General features: G+C 51.7%; 4 protein-coding genes across 4 annotated transcripts; 3 read left to right on the top strand and 1 right to left on the bottom strand.

Annotated features, from left to right (window-relative positions):
- Positions 1-1005: 1005 nt before the first annotated feature.
- On the top strand, positions 1006-3012 carry F5J12DRAFT_519861 (uncharacterized protein). The gene is made up of 2 exons (XM_051739835.1): positions 1006-1628; positions 1788-3012. Exons 1-2 carry the CDS (start codon positions 1345-1347, stop codon positions 2740-2742), a joined length of 1239 nt encoding a protein of 412 aa, XP_051602208.1. The 5' UTR covers positions 1006-1344; the 3' UTR covers positions 2743-3012.
- Positions 2774-4063, top strand: F5J12DRAFT_969888 (uncharacterized protein; the record flags this gene model as incomplete). Its single annotated transcript, XM_051750066.1, has 1 exon — positions 2774-4063. One exon carries the CDS (start codon positions 2774-2776, stop codon positions 3662-3664), a length of 891 nt encoding a protein of 296 aa, XP_051602207.1. The 3' UTR covers positions 3665-4063.
- A 4165-nt stretch (positions 4064-8228) lies between these two features.
- F5J12DRAFT_717536 (uncharacterized protein) lies at positions 8229-9236 on the top strand (the record flags this gene model as incomplete). The annotated part of the gene is made up of 1 exon (XM_051741065.1): positions 8229-9236. The coding sequence occupies one exon, from the start codon at positions 8229-8231 to the stop codon at positions 9234-9236; it is 1008 nt and encodes a 335-aa protein (XP_051602206.1).
- Positions 9237-10370: 1134 nt separating this feature from the next.
- F5J12DRAFT_904464 (Tgs1 protein) lies at positions 10371-11618 on the bottom strand (the record flags this gene model as incomplete). The annotated part of the gene is made up of 5 exons (XM_051748529.1): positions 10371-10430; positions 10465-11012; positions 11076-11267; positions 11335-11514; positions 11558-11618. 5 exons carry the CDS (start codon positions 11616-11618, stop codon positions 10371-10373), a joined length of 1041 nt encoding a protein of 346 aa, XP_051602205.1.
- Between the last annotated feature and the right edge of the window lie 487 nt (positions 11619-12105).

Here is a 12105-nt window from a genome sequence, read left to right as displayed (position 1 = left end):
GGGCTGCCAAACTTCAATCAAAACTGGCCCTAGTGGTTATCGGGCGTCCTGCGGCACTCACCAAATTATCCTTGTGTACTTGCCATATCTGGTTGCCAACCCTTCGTCTCGGCAAACGCCCGGCAGGTGACAGCTGATTTCGGCGTGACCCTGCACCGCAGTAGAAACGGGCTTCCCTACACAACAAAAAACAAGGTTCCAGCTATCTTTCAAAACATGGCACTCATTCAACCCCAGAGACAACCGTATGGCAGAAGGTATGGTGCGGCAGAAGATCCCCAGTGGGAATTAAAGCCTATCTAGAATGGAAACGCCAACTTATGGGTGAACCATGCCAGTTTGACATCGCCGCCACTCGGCAAGATTGCGATGATTAGTGGCACCGACGTGTGGTATGCCGGTCCGGAAGAAAATTTCGTTCTCCCAACTTCAGTTCAACATCGCTTGTCGCGCAGATTCAATCACCTCCGCCACCTGCGGTGAGCTTCGACACTCCGGATCACAAGCTATCCTCGAGTGTGCTTGGTGTTCAAGTTGTGCGTCAGCGTCAAGAATAGCTTCAAGGTGTACGGCAGCTTCAATTTTACGACTGTCATTCTACTAGTGTTGTCACCTTGACATCCGTAGACCCCCCCGAAGTGTCACACAAATGTCCGACCGATATGTTTCTTTTTGGTTCCATCCGCCTTGTGAGTGGCGCTCATTTCACATGAATAGTTTTCATTTTATACATAGTGCTCACAGAATTGAGGATGTTAAGTATTTAACTGAAGGTCGATGGGCAATGAAACGAAAGGATTCCTTCAATTCTCACACTGCTTGCACATTACTGTTTGCAAGGGACACTGCGAATGAGGAAGGTTCAAGGGGAGGATGAATGGTGCCAACTTCCATACTGGTTTTTGTTGTTGTGATGCCCACTATTTGCCAAGCTTGTCTTCACAGTCGGAAAACTGAACGGACATGAAAGTAGTGGGAGCCGCAGGGGCCGCTTTATCTGCCCACGCCAATAAATACTCGCCCTTCCCCCATAATAGCGACCACAGGTTGCGACAGCCTTGCGTTCCTCTGGCAGTTTGCTCATTCCGTCAGCTGTCTACGCGATACTAGGCGCTTATCGTGATCCTCTCGGTCCCGGAGATACTGGCAAAACTTCCGCACCTGATTCGGTTGTGTATACGCGTTACGCGGTGTGGTCCATCTTACCGGCATTGCAGTTTTTTCTTCCCTTCTCGTGTGTTCCAGTCTTCTCGTGTGTTCCAGTCTTCAGGCTTCAACCTGGTCCGCGAGTTCCCCTCACAACGGATGCACTCGGTTCGATTCTACAGCCAGTAACCCTCGAGGATGTCCGGTACAGGGTTGAACCAACGTCCTCGCGTGAAGACGTCTGACCTCGCTGACTTTTTCCGTTCTACCCATGGATCTCGACATTCCCCGAAAAATGCAGTGGTTACCGAACCCGGTACACCTTCATCGTCAGAGAAGTCCTTCACGTCCAAATCACGGCGTTCTATGTTGCCGTTCCTAGGAAGGAAGAAGTCTGCAGAGCAGTCCGTTGCAGCGCCCGCCAGAAAGTCCACAGTGGAGCGCCCTCCAGCGAATGTCGCCCGTCGTTCTTTAGGCAATGGGTACGTGTTCGAATTCTTCAGCTCACGTCATACACGGGGTCGTTCCCAGAGGATCTTTGTGGTGCCTTTACCCCTGCAGTTTAGTCTTCGACTTCTCGGAGCTATGCATTCGCACGATGAAGAGACGCCGTAACTTCAGACTGACCACTAGTTTTCCAGGCGCACAGTGATAATGATTACTCCTTCAATGGATGCATCCTCATCGGTTGCCCCCCCTCTCCCCTCCACTCTTCCGCCGGTGAACGTTTGTCCTCCATCACTAGGATCCAAGTTTGCGGCACATTTCACTCCTTTGCGGTCATCTCCCAAGTCTTCCAAAGCTTCCAAATCCCAACATGTAGCGGCTCAGAAACCAGTCGACAACTGTTCGGGACTTCCTATGCACACGTTATCACCACCAGCACCTGATGGACGTTCATCCTCAGTTGAGTCTCCACGTTCGAGTATGCAAAGTCGTTCCCCTACTCCTCGTCCTCACCCCACGCTTCAATCTTCCGCAGCTTCTTGCGGAGACTCGGAGGATTATTCTGATTTATTTCTGCAACCCCAGCTTGGGGAACCGTCGCAGGTGGCCAAGTGTGCTTCCTCTCCTACTATCTTGACCGTTGCAGAATCTCCGAAGGAGAATTCAGAAACGCCTCTCGCCACTACCCTCCAGTTCCCCTACCCACCTTCCACAATTGGTCGGCCTTCATTGGCCACCTCTGATAAAACTGTAGTTCGCCGTTCTTGTGATTGGTCCAAGGACGTTGGTAATAACTGCGACAGTACTATAGCTCACGTGGGGCCACGATCGGGCGCTGGAAGTGAACAGACAACCCCGCAGGGACATTTATCTGGAGGAGAGCAAACGCGGAGTCGTGGTCGTGTGCCGAGTCACTCAGGTAGTGACACAGACGCTTCTCGAGCTTATGATTCAAGTTCTCGACTCCCAAGGAGAGATCACTCTAGCTCCATCCCCAGATCGTCTATAATTAAACCATCGCCGTATCAAGGATCTTCGGGGAAGGTTCCAAGTAATTGCCCTTCGTCCGGCTCTTTACCTTCTCCATTGTTACCTTCTGGTCCTGTCGAACTTGCAGTCGGGCACAATGCCAACGATATCGTCTGTTAGCAATGCGACACTGCATTCCCGACCACCCGGCATGTCTCAGCGGCCACGTGCAAACACTGTATCGTCAGCGACCTTATTGAACAACTCTCATCTCCTGTCTGGTTCTTCCACATTCCCCGCTTACCAGAAGGCATTCGCTGCGGAGAACAGAGCAATTCCTGGTATCTCCCCTGATGCTTCCGCTGAAGAGCTTCGGGAGGCACTGATCCTGCAGCGTAAGAAATACACCCAGCTGCAAGAGTACATCATCACCATCACTAAACGCTACGAAGATGACAGAGTGACGTTGACCAAGACAATAGGGAAACTCGAACGTGACATCCGGAAGAAGACAAGGGAGATTGAGGGCCTAAGGTGGTTAGTCATTCACCATGGTGCCGTTGAAGATATCGACGCCGCCGCAAACCTGGCGCGGTCGTCTCTTAGCACGCAAGACGAGTCCGATCGACCCGTCACAGATCTTGAATCTTCATCATCTATTTCCACACGCTCCAAACTTCCTACATCAACCGAATCGTTAACCAGCGGCGTCAGGACCGCTCACTCCGCGCAGAAGGGTATCAATACCAATCTCAAGCACACGAGGCAGTCATCATCCACGTTGGATGTGCCTTCCTCGGAGGCCCCATCTGCTACATCCTCACAGACTTCGTTGTCACTTGTGTCACAAGCACCTGTAAAGTCGCTATCGGCGATACCTGAGAGCTCCTCCCCGCGATATGACATTTCCCGTGCGGAACGACAACGAGCAAAAGAGGAACGTCGGGCTGCTAGAGCGACCAGGCGCATTTCGGCTTCTTCTGGATCATCCCTTGCTTCCGGGGCGAACCTGTTAACGTATAGTTCTTTTACTGAGTCGCCGTCGAACCACAAGTCCAACGCGGGCGATATCGAACCACCGCGACCCTTTGGAAATGGTTGATTATGAACCCGACTATACCCTATACGTTTCAGTATGTCTGTTTTAAGTGAACAGGTTAGCTCGCTGACGTGCAGACCTCGGGCATAGTCTTCTTTCTTTTTTTTTCTTTATAACTTCCACCTCATTCTTTGCATTCGTTTTCGTCCGGGCTGGCATATACAAGATCATGTCAGACCAATTGCACGCAGTAATCCCCCGTCGCATAACCTCACAATACCTATCATCTTAGATGCAGCACGGCTATTCATTGGCATTTGGATGCCATTGCACGAGTTCCCGTTTGCCTCACCAATCTTCCGCATTTACTTGCCAGTTTGCAACCCCACAATATTCTCTCGTACGTAGTTCGTTCAGCTGGTTTTCGTAGTATGTATCTCTATTGCGCGAACGCGAGACGTCGCATAATCAACCTTATGCTCTCTTTTTTTGATACGTGCGAGATCAGTGTGGTCAAAAAGAGTCGGTACTTCTGCTTGCGATATAATGCAGAGCCACGCATCAATGCATCGCCCATGTAATTATACATGCCCATAACGTTAATTGACTCTCGGGCAGCTTCCTACTAAGCTCAGATTGTCGTACCCAACACTGCATCCACGGAATAGCGTACGGATTAGCATGTGACCCGCATGTCCATAGTTCGGTCATCGCAATCGCAATGGACCTCAATTTCCCCCTTTTTCGTGGATCAGGAGCATTCGGAAACACCATCATATATCGTTCTTATGTTTCATGTAGTTTTCGGGTTGATTAATGCGATCATGGACACGTCCATGGTATTTGTACTCCTTTGACACAGCGCTGGTGGGCTCTTCCCATGAAGCCTGAAGTCCGTCCTGTATTACTTACAGGCTATTACAGGCCTACGTGCTTGTTAGTAGGCACGACGTTGCGCCATCAACCAATTCGTGATGCGATCAATGATTTACGGGATTATGCGGTCACTGCTATACCAGCCACATGTTGACGCGAAAGGCAGTCTAAGGCAGTACAGGCATGCAATGCACAGTATCATTGACTGATCTAGCGCTCGTGACATGACAGCGCCATCGCAATTGCCTTGGAATTTGAAGGTGAAGCAAGGTCTGCTCCTAATACACCCGACCTTGACGGATTCAGACAACTCCAGCAGTACACTGTCATCAAATCTGCTACATGCCATGCCCATAGCCCGTCCTTCAACTTGCCAATCTAACAACGGTGCAAGATCAGCAGGTTTGAGTTATGACCGTTCGCGTACCTGACCAATGAGCACCACAGGACTACAGGGGCTGTGTATCATGTGTGATTAATGGTGTTCCGACGTTGCTATGAACAGCGAAGTGACCTTACATATATGCGAAAGTCCCGCTCACCATCTTTGCACTTCGTCTTCTTAGATCTTGTATTATTACCTTCCCTTTCCTTCGGTTGACGCTAGCACTGGTTGATACCGTGACACCATCGTTGGGACAATAGACGGACGTCATGCTCTCGAATTTCATGCGGAAGAATGGGAAGAAGAAGGGAGCAAAGCACATGAGAGTTTTCCAGGAGCCGCACCGTTCCATTCGACCACCGACATCTCCAGAGTCTTTCGAGTCGCCCCAGATAGTGGACATCGGCGAGCAGTCTATATACGTCCCACGAGACGGGACTCCCGGGCCATTCGTGCAGCTAGAGATATCTACCGAACCTTGGTTCCCGGAGGAGCTGCTTTATTCAAGACGCAGTTCCAGAAGATCTGCTTGTGCCCCTACAAATGTACGGGACAGCAGAAGGGCTGCCTGGTGATTCACGCGAGGTGTGTTTCCACAAAGTAGTTTGTGTTCGCCAAAACACGTTACTCACAGTTGACCTTAGGATCCTCTCCGGAAAAAGTCTGTACCCGCGCCGATTCTCATCCCAGACCCCCATCTTGACGTTTCGGGGATGCATGATGCGAAGCCCAAGACCCCAAGCAAAGCTCCAGACCCGATTTCGAAGGACTTATATTTGAGGAACCCCTCGTCACCGGGGTCTTCAGAAAATATGTCGGCAATCTCAGGTACTACGCTTGCACGAGCATTAATTGCGAATTCATTTATTCTATCACCTTGTGAACGAGCGCAATCCCGTCACCGGAGCGGAGTCGCACGGCAGGATTCTGCAACTTTACCCCCCGAATCATCCGTTCCCAGCCTACCTGGAGCAGAGACTGGACGTTCGTCGTCTGTCCCTTCTGTTCCCCCTCTACCACCTAGTTTTGTCTTAGAACAGAGACGGGCGCATCGATTTTCCGGCACTATGGCTACGGGACCATCTGTGGCGAAATCAGAAAAGGGAACCGACAGGAATACCTCCTGCTTGTCGACGGACTCTCACTGCACGCCGTTACCGGAGACTGACATGCAGGCTGGTCGCTCGCGTCGCATATCTTCCACTTTAGAGGCCCCCTCTGCGCCCAACACCCCGACGTCGAAGAAATGCGCTCTCGATGCTGAATATCAAAATGCCATGACAACTAGCGCGGCATTAGAACACGGGGCACCGGATTCGGCACGCGCAGCCTCGGAGGTGGTATCCTCGCCTCCCTCCTCTTCCAGCATACCAAAAACACCTGGGTTCGCTACAGATTCATCGCAAGCAGATGGGTTTCAAAGCTCGACTGAGCACAGCTTGGATGAGTACTCTTTCGTGTCTCCCGGTCCGCACACGGCGATGCTTTCTCCGCATTCCGATTCTAGCGCCTCCTACGTTGCCCCACTTCCCGTTAAACGCAAGAACAGTAACTTGCGGCGACGTCTTCCAAAACCTACTGGTGCTATCGGTGGTTCAAGAAATCGCAAAGGTGTGTTTTCCCAAAAAAATTGTCATCAGTGTTTGTGATTCCAACGAAGATGTACAGATACCCGTGGCGGGACTCCTTATCAGCGGAACAAAAAGCAGGTCAGACTGCTGCCCATGGCCGAGAGTTTTGCACAGAAAACGCTATTGACACCTACGATGCTGACTCAAACTAGTATTTCGCACCTTCCCCTCGTTCCCTTCATCCGCGGTCTCCGCTGGTCATCTTGAAATGCCGCCTACTGCCTGTGATGTGATTCAAGAGGATTGTAGTAGTTTTCTCGACTATACCATCACTATTAGTCCGGATCCACACAGTTCGTCCCAGTATACCTCCACGGGTTCCTCGGCTGGTTACCAGACGTTTCCCGAGACACCAATGTTCTCACCGCCGCTATTCTCGCCAGACCCCCGGCGTCCTCCAGTATCATCTCTCCGGACCCGACGCCAGCCACTGCCGAGGCCGGCCACACTACCTTCCCCATGTAGCATATCGCTCCCGCGGCACACGTCTAACACGGATCTGAGGTCACATAAGGACCATGGAAATGTCTGTTCTCGTAGGCCCCAGTCTATCGCTTCGCCGATTCATGGCGAGCCTTCGTTTCTGTTGGATCCGTCGTCGGGTATTTCTCGTGACCCACTACTTCGTTGCGACGATACCTTACCAGCGACGCCCTCGAAGGCTTCTCTACCCCTAACAGATACAATAAGACCGTCAAAGGAGCTCATTGATCCCGATACTCTCGTACAGACAGTGGTCGCTAATAAGGTAAGATTTAGTTTAACTCGACCTTCGGCGAGTTTAACGTCGAGATCCCGGCAACAGGACTTGGGATCAGTCATACTACCCGTCAAATCGACCTCGTCGATTCAATCTGCTTGCAAGGTGGACGCTTGCGAGTCTCCCATCTCTGTTCCTCCGTCTGAACCCACGGGTGCTTCTCCTCGTCTTTCCTCATCTTCAGCCAACCTTCCACGTACTTCACCCCTAGTACCCAGTAGTCGACGTTCTTCCTTCCATGTCAAACTACCGCCCACCACGTCTCAGCCTCAGCCAGCTCGTGAAACGGATGTCTTGCAACCAGTTTTCTGCAAGTCTTTCTTGCCCTCGATTACTCCTACTCCCTCCCCGTCAGTACCACCAGGCCCAAATCCCTCAGGGAGTTCACCAACTGCTCGTCCTTCATCAGCACCTATTTCACCATCATTTGTGGCCCCGCCTCCGTGCCGTACCATAATGTGCGAAGAAACGGTGGATCCTCCAACCGGTGTTAAACATCTTATGCTGAGGACGTCGTCCGGTTCCGCCCCGGAAGCCGATGGTAGAACGTCCCCACCGAATTATCAGCCTCGGCTATTCGGTAGTTGGACGCGAGCGAGACCTCGGCCCCCTCTTCCAATTGGTCCCCGACGACCAAGTGGACCCACTCATCCATTCTGTGGTCGTGTGCCGGGCTTCAGGGCGCGAGGGTCATCTGAATCCAAAGTGACCAGTGCTGAAACTTGCGGAAACACGCATGCACCAGCCTGGAGAAAGTTATATGAGGTTGCATCGCAACGCCTTCCGAAGTTCCAAACGCCTCCGCCAAAGTGGCGCGGGCTCACGATGGAGGCAGCCCAGTGGACCCTCACTTCTGCAGAGCTGCAGAGTATTGTCTCAGGGGCAATGAAGCAGTTTTCTGAGGGTTCTTCTATTCGTCTTTTGCGTCTGGAGACGTTAGACGGTGAGATCGCCGAGGAAATACATCGTTTAGAAATGCTCCACACCGATGTTAAATCTCGATACAAGGTGCTCGTACGACGGCGATGGCAACTCATAGCGGAACTCACGGGACACCTCGAGAGTGGAGTGGTGGGACACACAGCAAACATGGCTCTGGCAGAGCTGGCCGAGGTTACCTTGGCGCAGGACCAGTTAGCCGACGAACTTCACACCGTCGCTGAACAGCTTGCCCAGCTCGAGGGCCTGCGTGATGTTCACCACTCCAGTGCGCTTGCGATGGCCCTGAGGAAGGTTAATACGATTTTCTTGCGTCAGGCGGCAGAGATGCAGAAGCTCCACGAACAACTCGAATCTCTTGAGGCTGAACGAGACGAGGGATGGAAACAGGCACATGATATTGCGGTGGAATGCGATAGACTGATTGAGGCTGCTGGGGAGTCGGGCCCCAGGTCATCAAACAAACGGTCTGAGCGCGTTTCAGCCGTGCGCAAGTCGTCTATGCGGCAATCGAAAGCAGGTCTGCGATCCACAAGCACGTCCCGGAGGCGTTCGGAAAGCAGCGCGCAAAGCAGAGGTAGCATGTCTGTTCCCTCGTCTGCATGTAAAGGAGCTGTCCCACCCGTGCCCCCACTTCCTCTTCATCAACTAGATTCAGCAACAAATGCTGTTTCATTAGATTTGGATCGAGTTTACATCAGACCTTCCTTCGCTCACAGTCTTCCAGGTTCTGGATCATTGTGTTATTCCGGCGCATCTACTACAAGGGCCCTTGCCCAGGCTCAGCAGGAGCTGTACGAGATGCTTGGTTTGGACTTCCAAAACAGCCCGTCTTCAGCCAGATCTCCTGATCTGATACGCTCGTTGGCCAATACTCGTCCGTTGTCAGACCCAGACATGACCCGGTCTCTGAGGGCTCGGCGCTCGCACGAGAATAGGGCTGTCCGTAGTGTAATACTTGACGACGTAAGTCTTGCTGTTTCGGATTTCGTTATCACTTGGAGGTTGAACGTCCAAGGCTCATACTCGATTTTTAGGGAATAGCCACGTTGCCGCTCTCGAAGTGATGGCCGACTAAGTGCCATCCTTCATTACTCACTAATTTATTGTGTAATTTGCATTCAAGTGTTTCCTGATACTTACGTAGCCATAGGTACACTTATACGATGGGCACCGCATGCACATTTGTAATGCCTCAGCCTTTGAGATATTCTAGTTTTGATTCGTTTGCTGGTTGTAGATAAGGAAGTTTGGGAGAATCACTCGAAAACTCCCAACTACCCGTTATGTCACCATGACCAACGCGGGTCCAGCTTAATATACGAGGAGCCTGCAGAAAGCAATGAAAGTGGTACTATTGCATGACATTTGCACGTGGAACATGCTGATCCCAAAGAGCTCAGCTAAGCATACTTCGTCGTTGGCTCGTCCGCATGGATTCCGCGGTAGCGCAACCATGTAAAGGGCTAGTTGCTCTCCTTTTCCGACACGTGGACTGGGCAGCTGAGTTGATCGAGAGACGAAAATATCAACGTCCCTCTGTCATGATTCTCACATACGCATTGTTCCTCTTGCCCTGCAAGATGCCCAAAAGGTAGGTGCGCAGAAGGACGTAACTCTTCGCGAAGTGGTTTGGTTTCGCAACCGAATGACAGCTCGTTTGTGTCGGTGGACGGCAGGAGTACTGATGCCTCACCAACCCGGACAGCTTTTGCAGAGTAGTCAAACATTCTATCCCGACCAAGCTGCTGCAAATCTCCTTCGATGGGTTGACGAGGTAGGATATCCTGTCATTTCTACGAGGTCGGTACATCCTCATCCACACCCTCGACTGACAGAATACTACCCCGTTAGTCTAACCGTCGCCTCTCGAGAAACCTGTCGTGTACCTTCCTCTTTGTATCCGACCGGAACGCACCGCATGACAGCCGAATCGCAGGTATGCCTGGGGTGCAATGGTTTCACCCTCTCACCCATACACGTGCGGATCATCGGGCAATTCATTTCTGGAAGACCCCGATGGTCATGCAGACAGCGCCGGAGCGCCGGTTCGGAGACGGATGTAGAACTGACTACAACAATCGAGACGCGCGATTATACGGATCCGAATTGGTATCGCGACTCTGGGAGATGACCATGTGTCCCCGCCAGGTAGAGTGTACGGGTAAAGTTCACTTCTCAGAACAGGTGTTCTTGGCTGGCTACGAGTCCCCCGAAATAACAAGTCAGGGCTTTAAGCTTGATACCCATCCATTCTTCTTCTACCTCCTACCATCTCCGCAGAGTCTTCTACAGGTGCTGATGCAGACATATTGGAGGAGGACGTGGTCATAGAGGGATTGATCAATGCCGATATCTCCTCTAAATTTGTATTCCTCGGTAGGAAATACGCCACATTGTTTGTGATGCGACGCGTGAGTTGGAAGAGTTCAGCACCGTGGATAGGTTGAATGTAGGCGAGGCTGAATTCGGGATGGGATTCAGTGCCGTTACCGTAACCATTCCCAAGACTGTTGCTGGCAGCATCAACAACACTCAAGTCAGGGTTGTTCGTGTCGTCGGCATCATGCAATTGTCGAGATATATACTCTGGACCTCCCCAAGGTGGACTTAGGAACACGACATCAATGGGTCGTCTCTTGGCGTCGGTACTTGCGTTGATAGAATGACTAGCGGCGGCTGCGTCCCGATGAGATAGGTACGAACGTGCAAAAGTGATATAGTCCGCGAGTACGAATTCGATGCGGTCGGCTACACCATAGATGGTGGCGTTATGTCTGGCGAGGGTGAGCCGTGTGGGGGAATTGTCCATCGCGATGACTTGAGTGTGGTACATGAACAACAAACGAAGATGGATTGACATAATTGTAATGCAATGCTCACCACGGTGGCACGTATTTGCAAACGCGATCGCGTTCCCTCCGACCCCGCAGAACGCATCGAGAATAACGTCGCATCGGCATCGTTCAGCGATTTGGGAGGCGATGCGTTCAGGAGTGACACTGTACCAGCCTTCTTCGTCAAGGAGACAGCCTTGGTCGTAGAGGCTGAAGTAGCGGTGTCTTTGAGAAAAGTCTGGCGGTTGTGAATGTAAAGGCAAGATCCTGGGAGGGGTGGAACGGGAGAGTGTAGGATTGCTTACACTTCTGGAGGTGGGTGGGAACCTCAGATGCGGATTTGTAGTGCGGAACAAGCGCGAAAGCGTCAGACAACTTCTTTTGTGTGTCTAGGATAGCTCCATCTGCGATACTGGCGCTATCCCGACTCTTTGGCTCGCGAGGTGTCTCCTTCTTGTGGTCTGCGTCGGCGCCCGTTGTCCATACTGTTCAATGGTGATGAAGGTCAGAAGCAACAGATGTGCGCACCCTCTGAGAACGCCTGTTTAACAAAGTGAGATAGACACGAGTAATTCTTGCGTTTCCCCATGCTGTGGTCCTTTGTTTCACTGGGTTGTGATACACTGACTTGACGTCTGCTGCTTCAGCCTTCTTTCCACATTTGGTATATAGGAATCTAGGTGAAGGCATTTGGCGGTACTGTGAGTTCCGAGATATGTGATCGAGTCTTTCATAGCGCGCTTTGCGGTCTACTGATTCGTCCTAAGTAGGCGCTTGTGTAGTATGGGCTTCCGCTCGACTGGTCGATAGCATCACCCCTCGTTCAGGTAAGCCCTTTTCATGTAGATGATCTAGCCGGTCATCCACACCAAACGTGTTTCCCTCGGATGTTTGCTCAACGACGCGGGTATTATCTGCATAATGCCACGGCCTCAACATGTCCTCGGGCTTGCTCGACGTGCTGCGTGCGCAGCTGCTTGGTTCCTCCCTTTATGACTAAGTTATTTCGTACGATCTCTCGGCATACTCACGTCCCTTTGTAACATGTGTGCCAATCGGGCGGGCGTCGCCGCTCC

Source organism: Pisolithus orientalis, assembly GCF_024613125.1.
Source record: "Pisolithus orientalis strain OTSU chromosome Unknown F5J12scaffold_7, whole genome shotgun sequence".
NCBI classification, from domain to species: domain Eukaryota; kingdom Fungi; phylum Basidiomycota; class Agaricomycetes; order Boletales; family Pisolithaceae; genus Pisolithus; species Pisolithus orientalis.
Note: the sequence above shows the minus strand (reverse complement) of the source record. Positions and strands in the feature narration are given on the sequence as shown.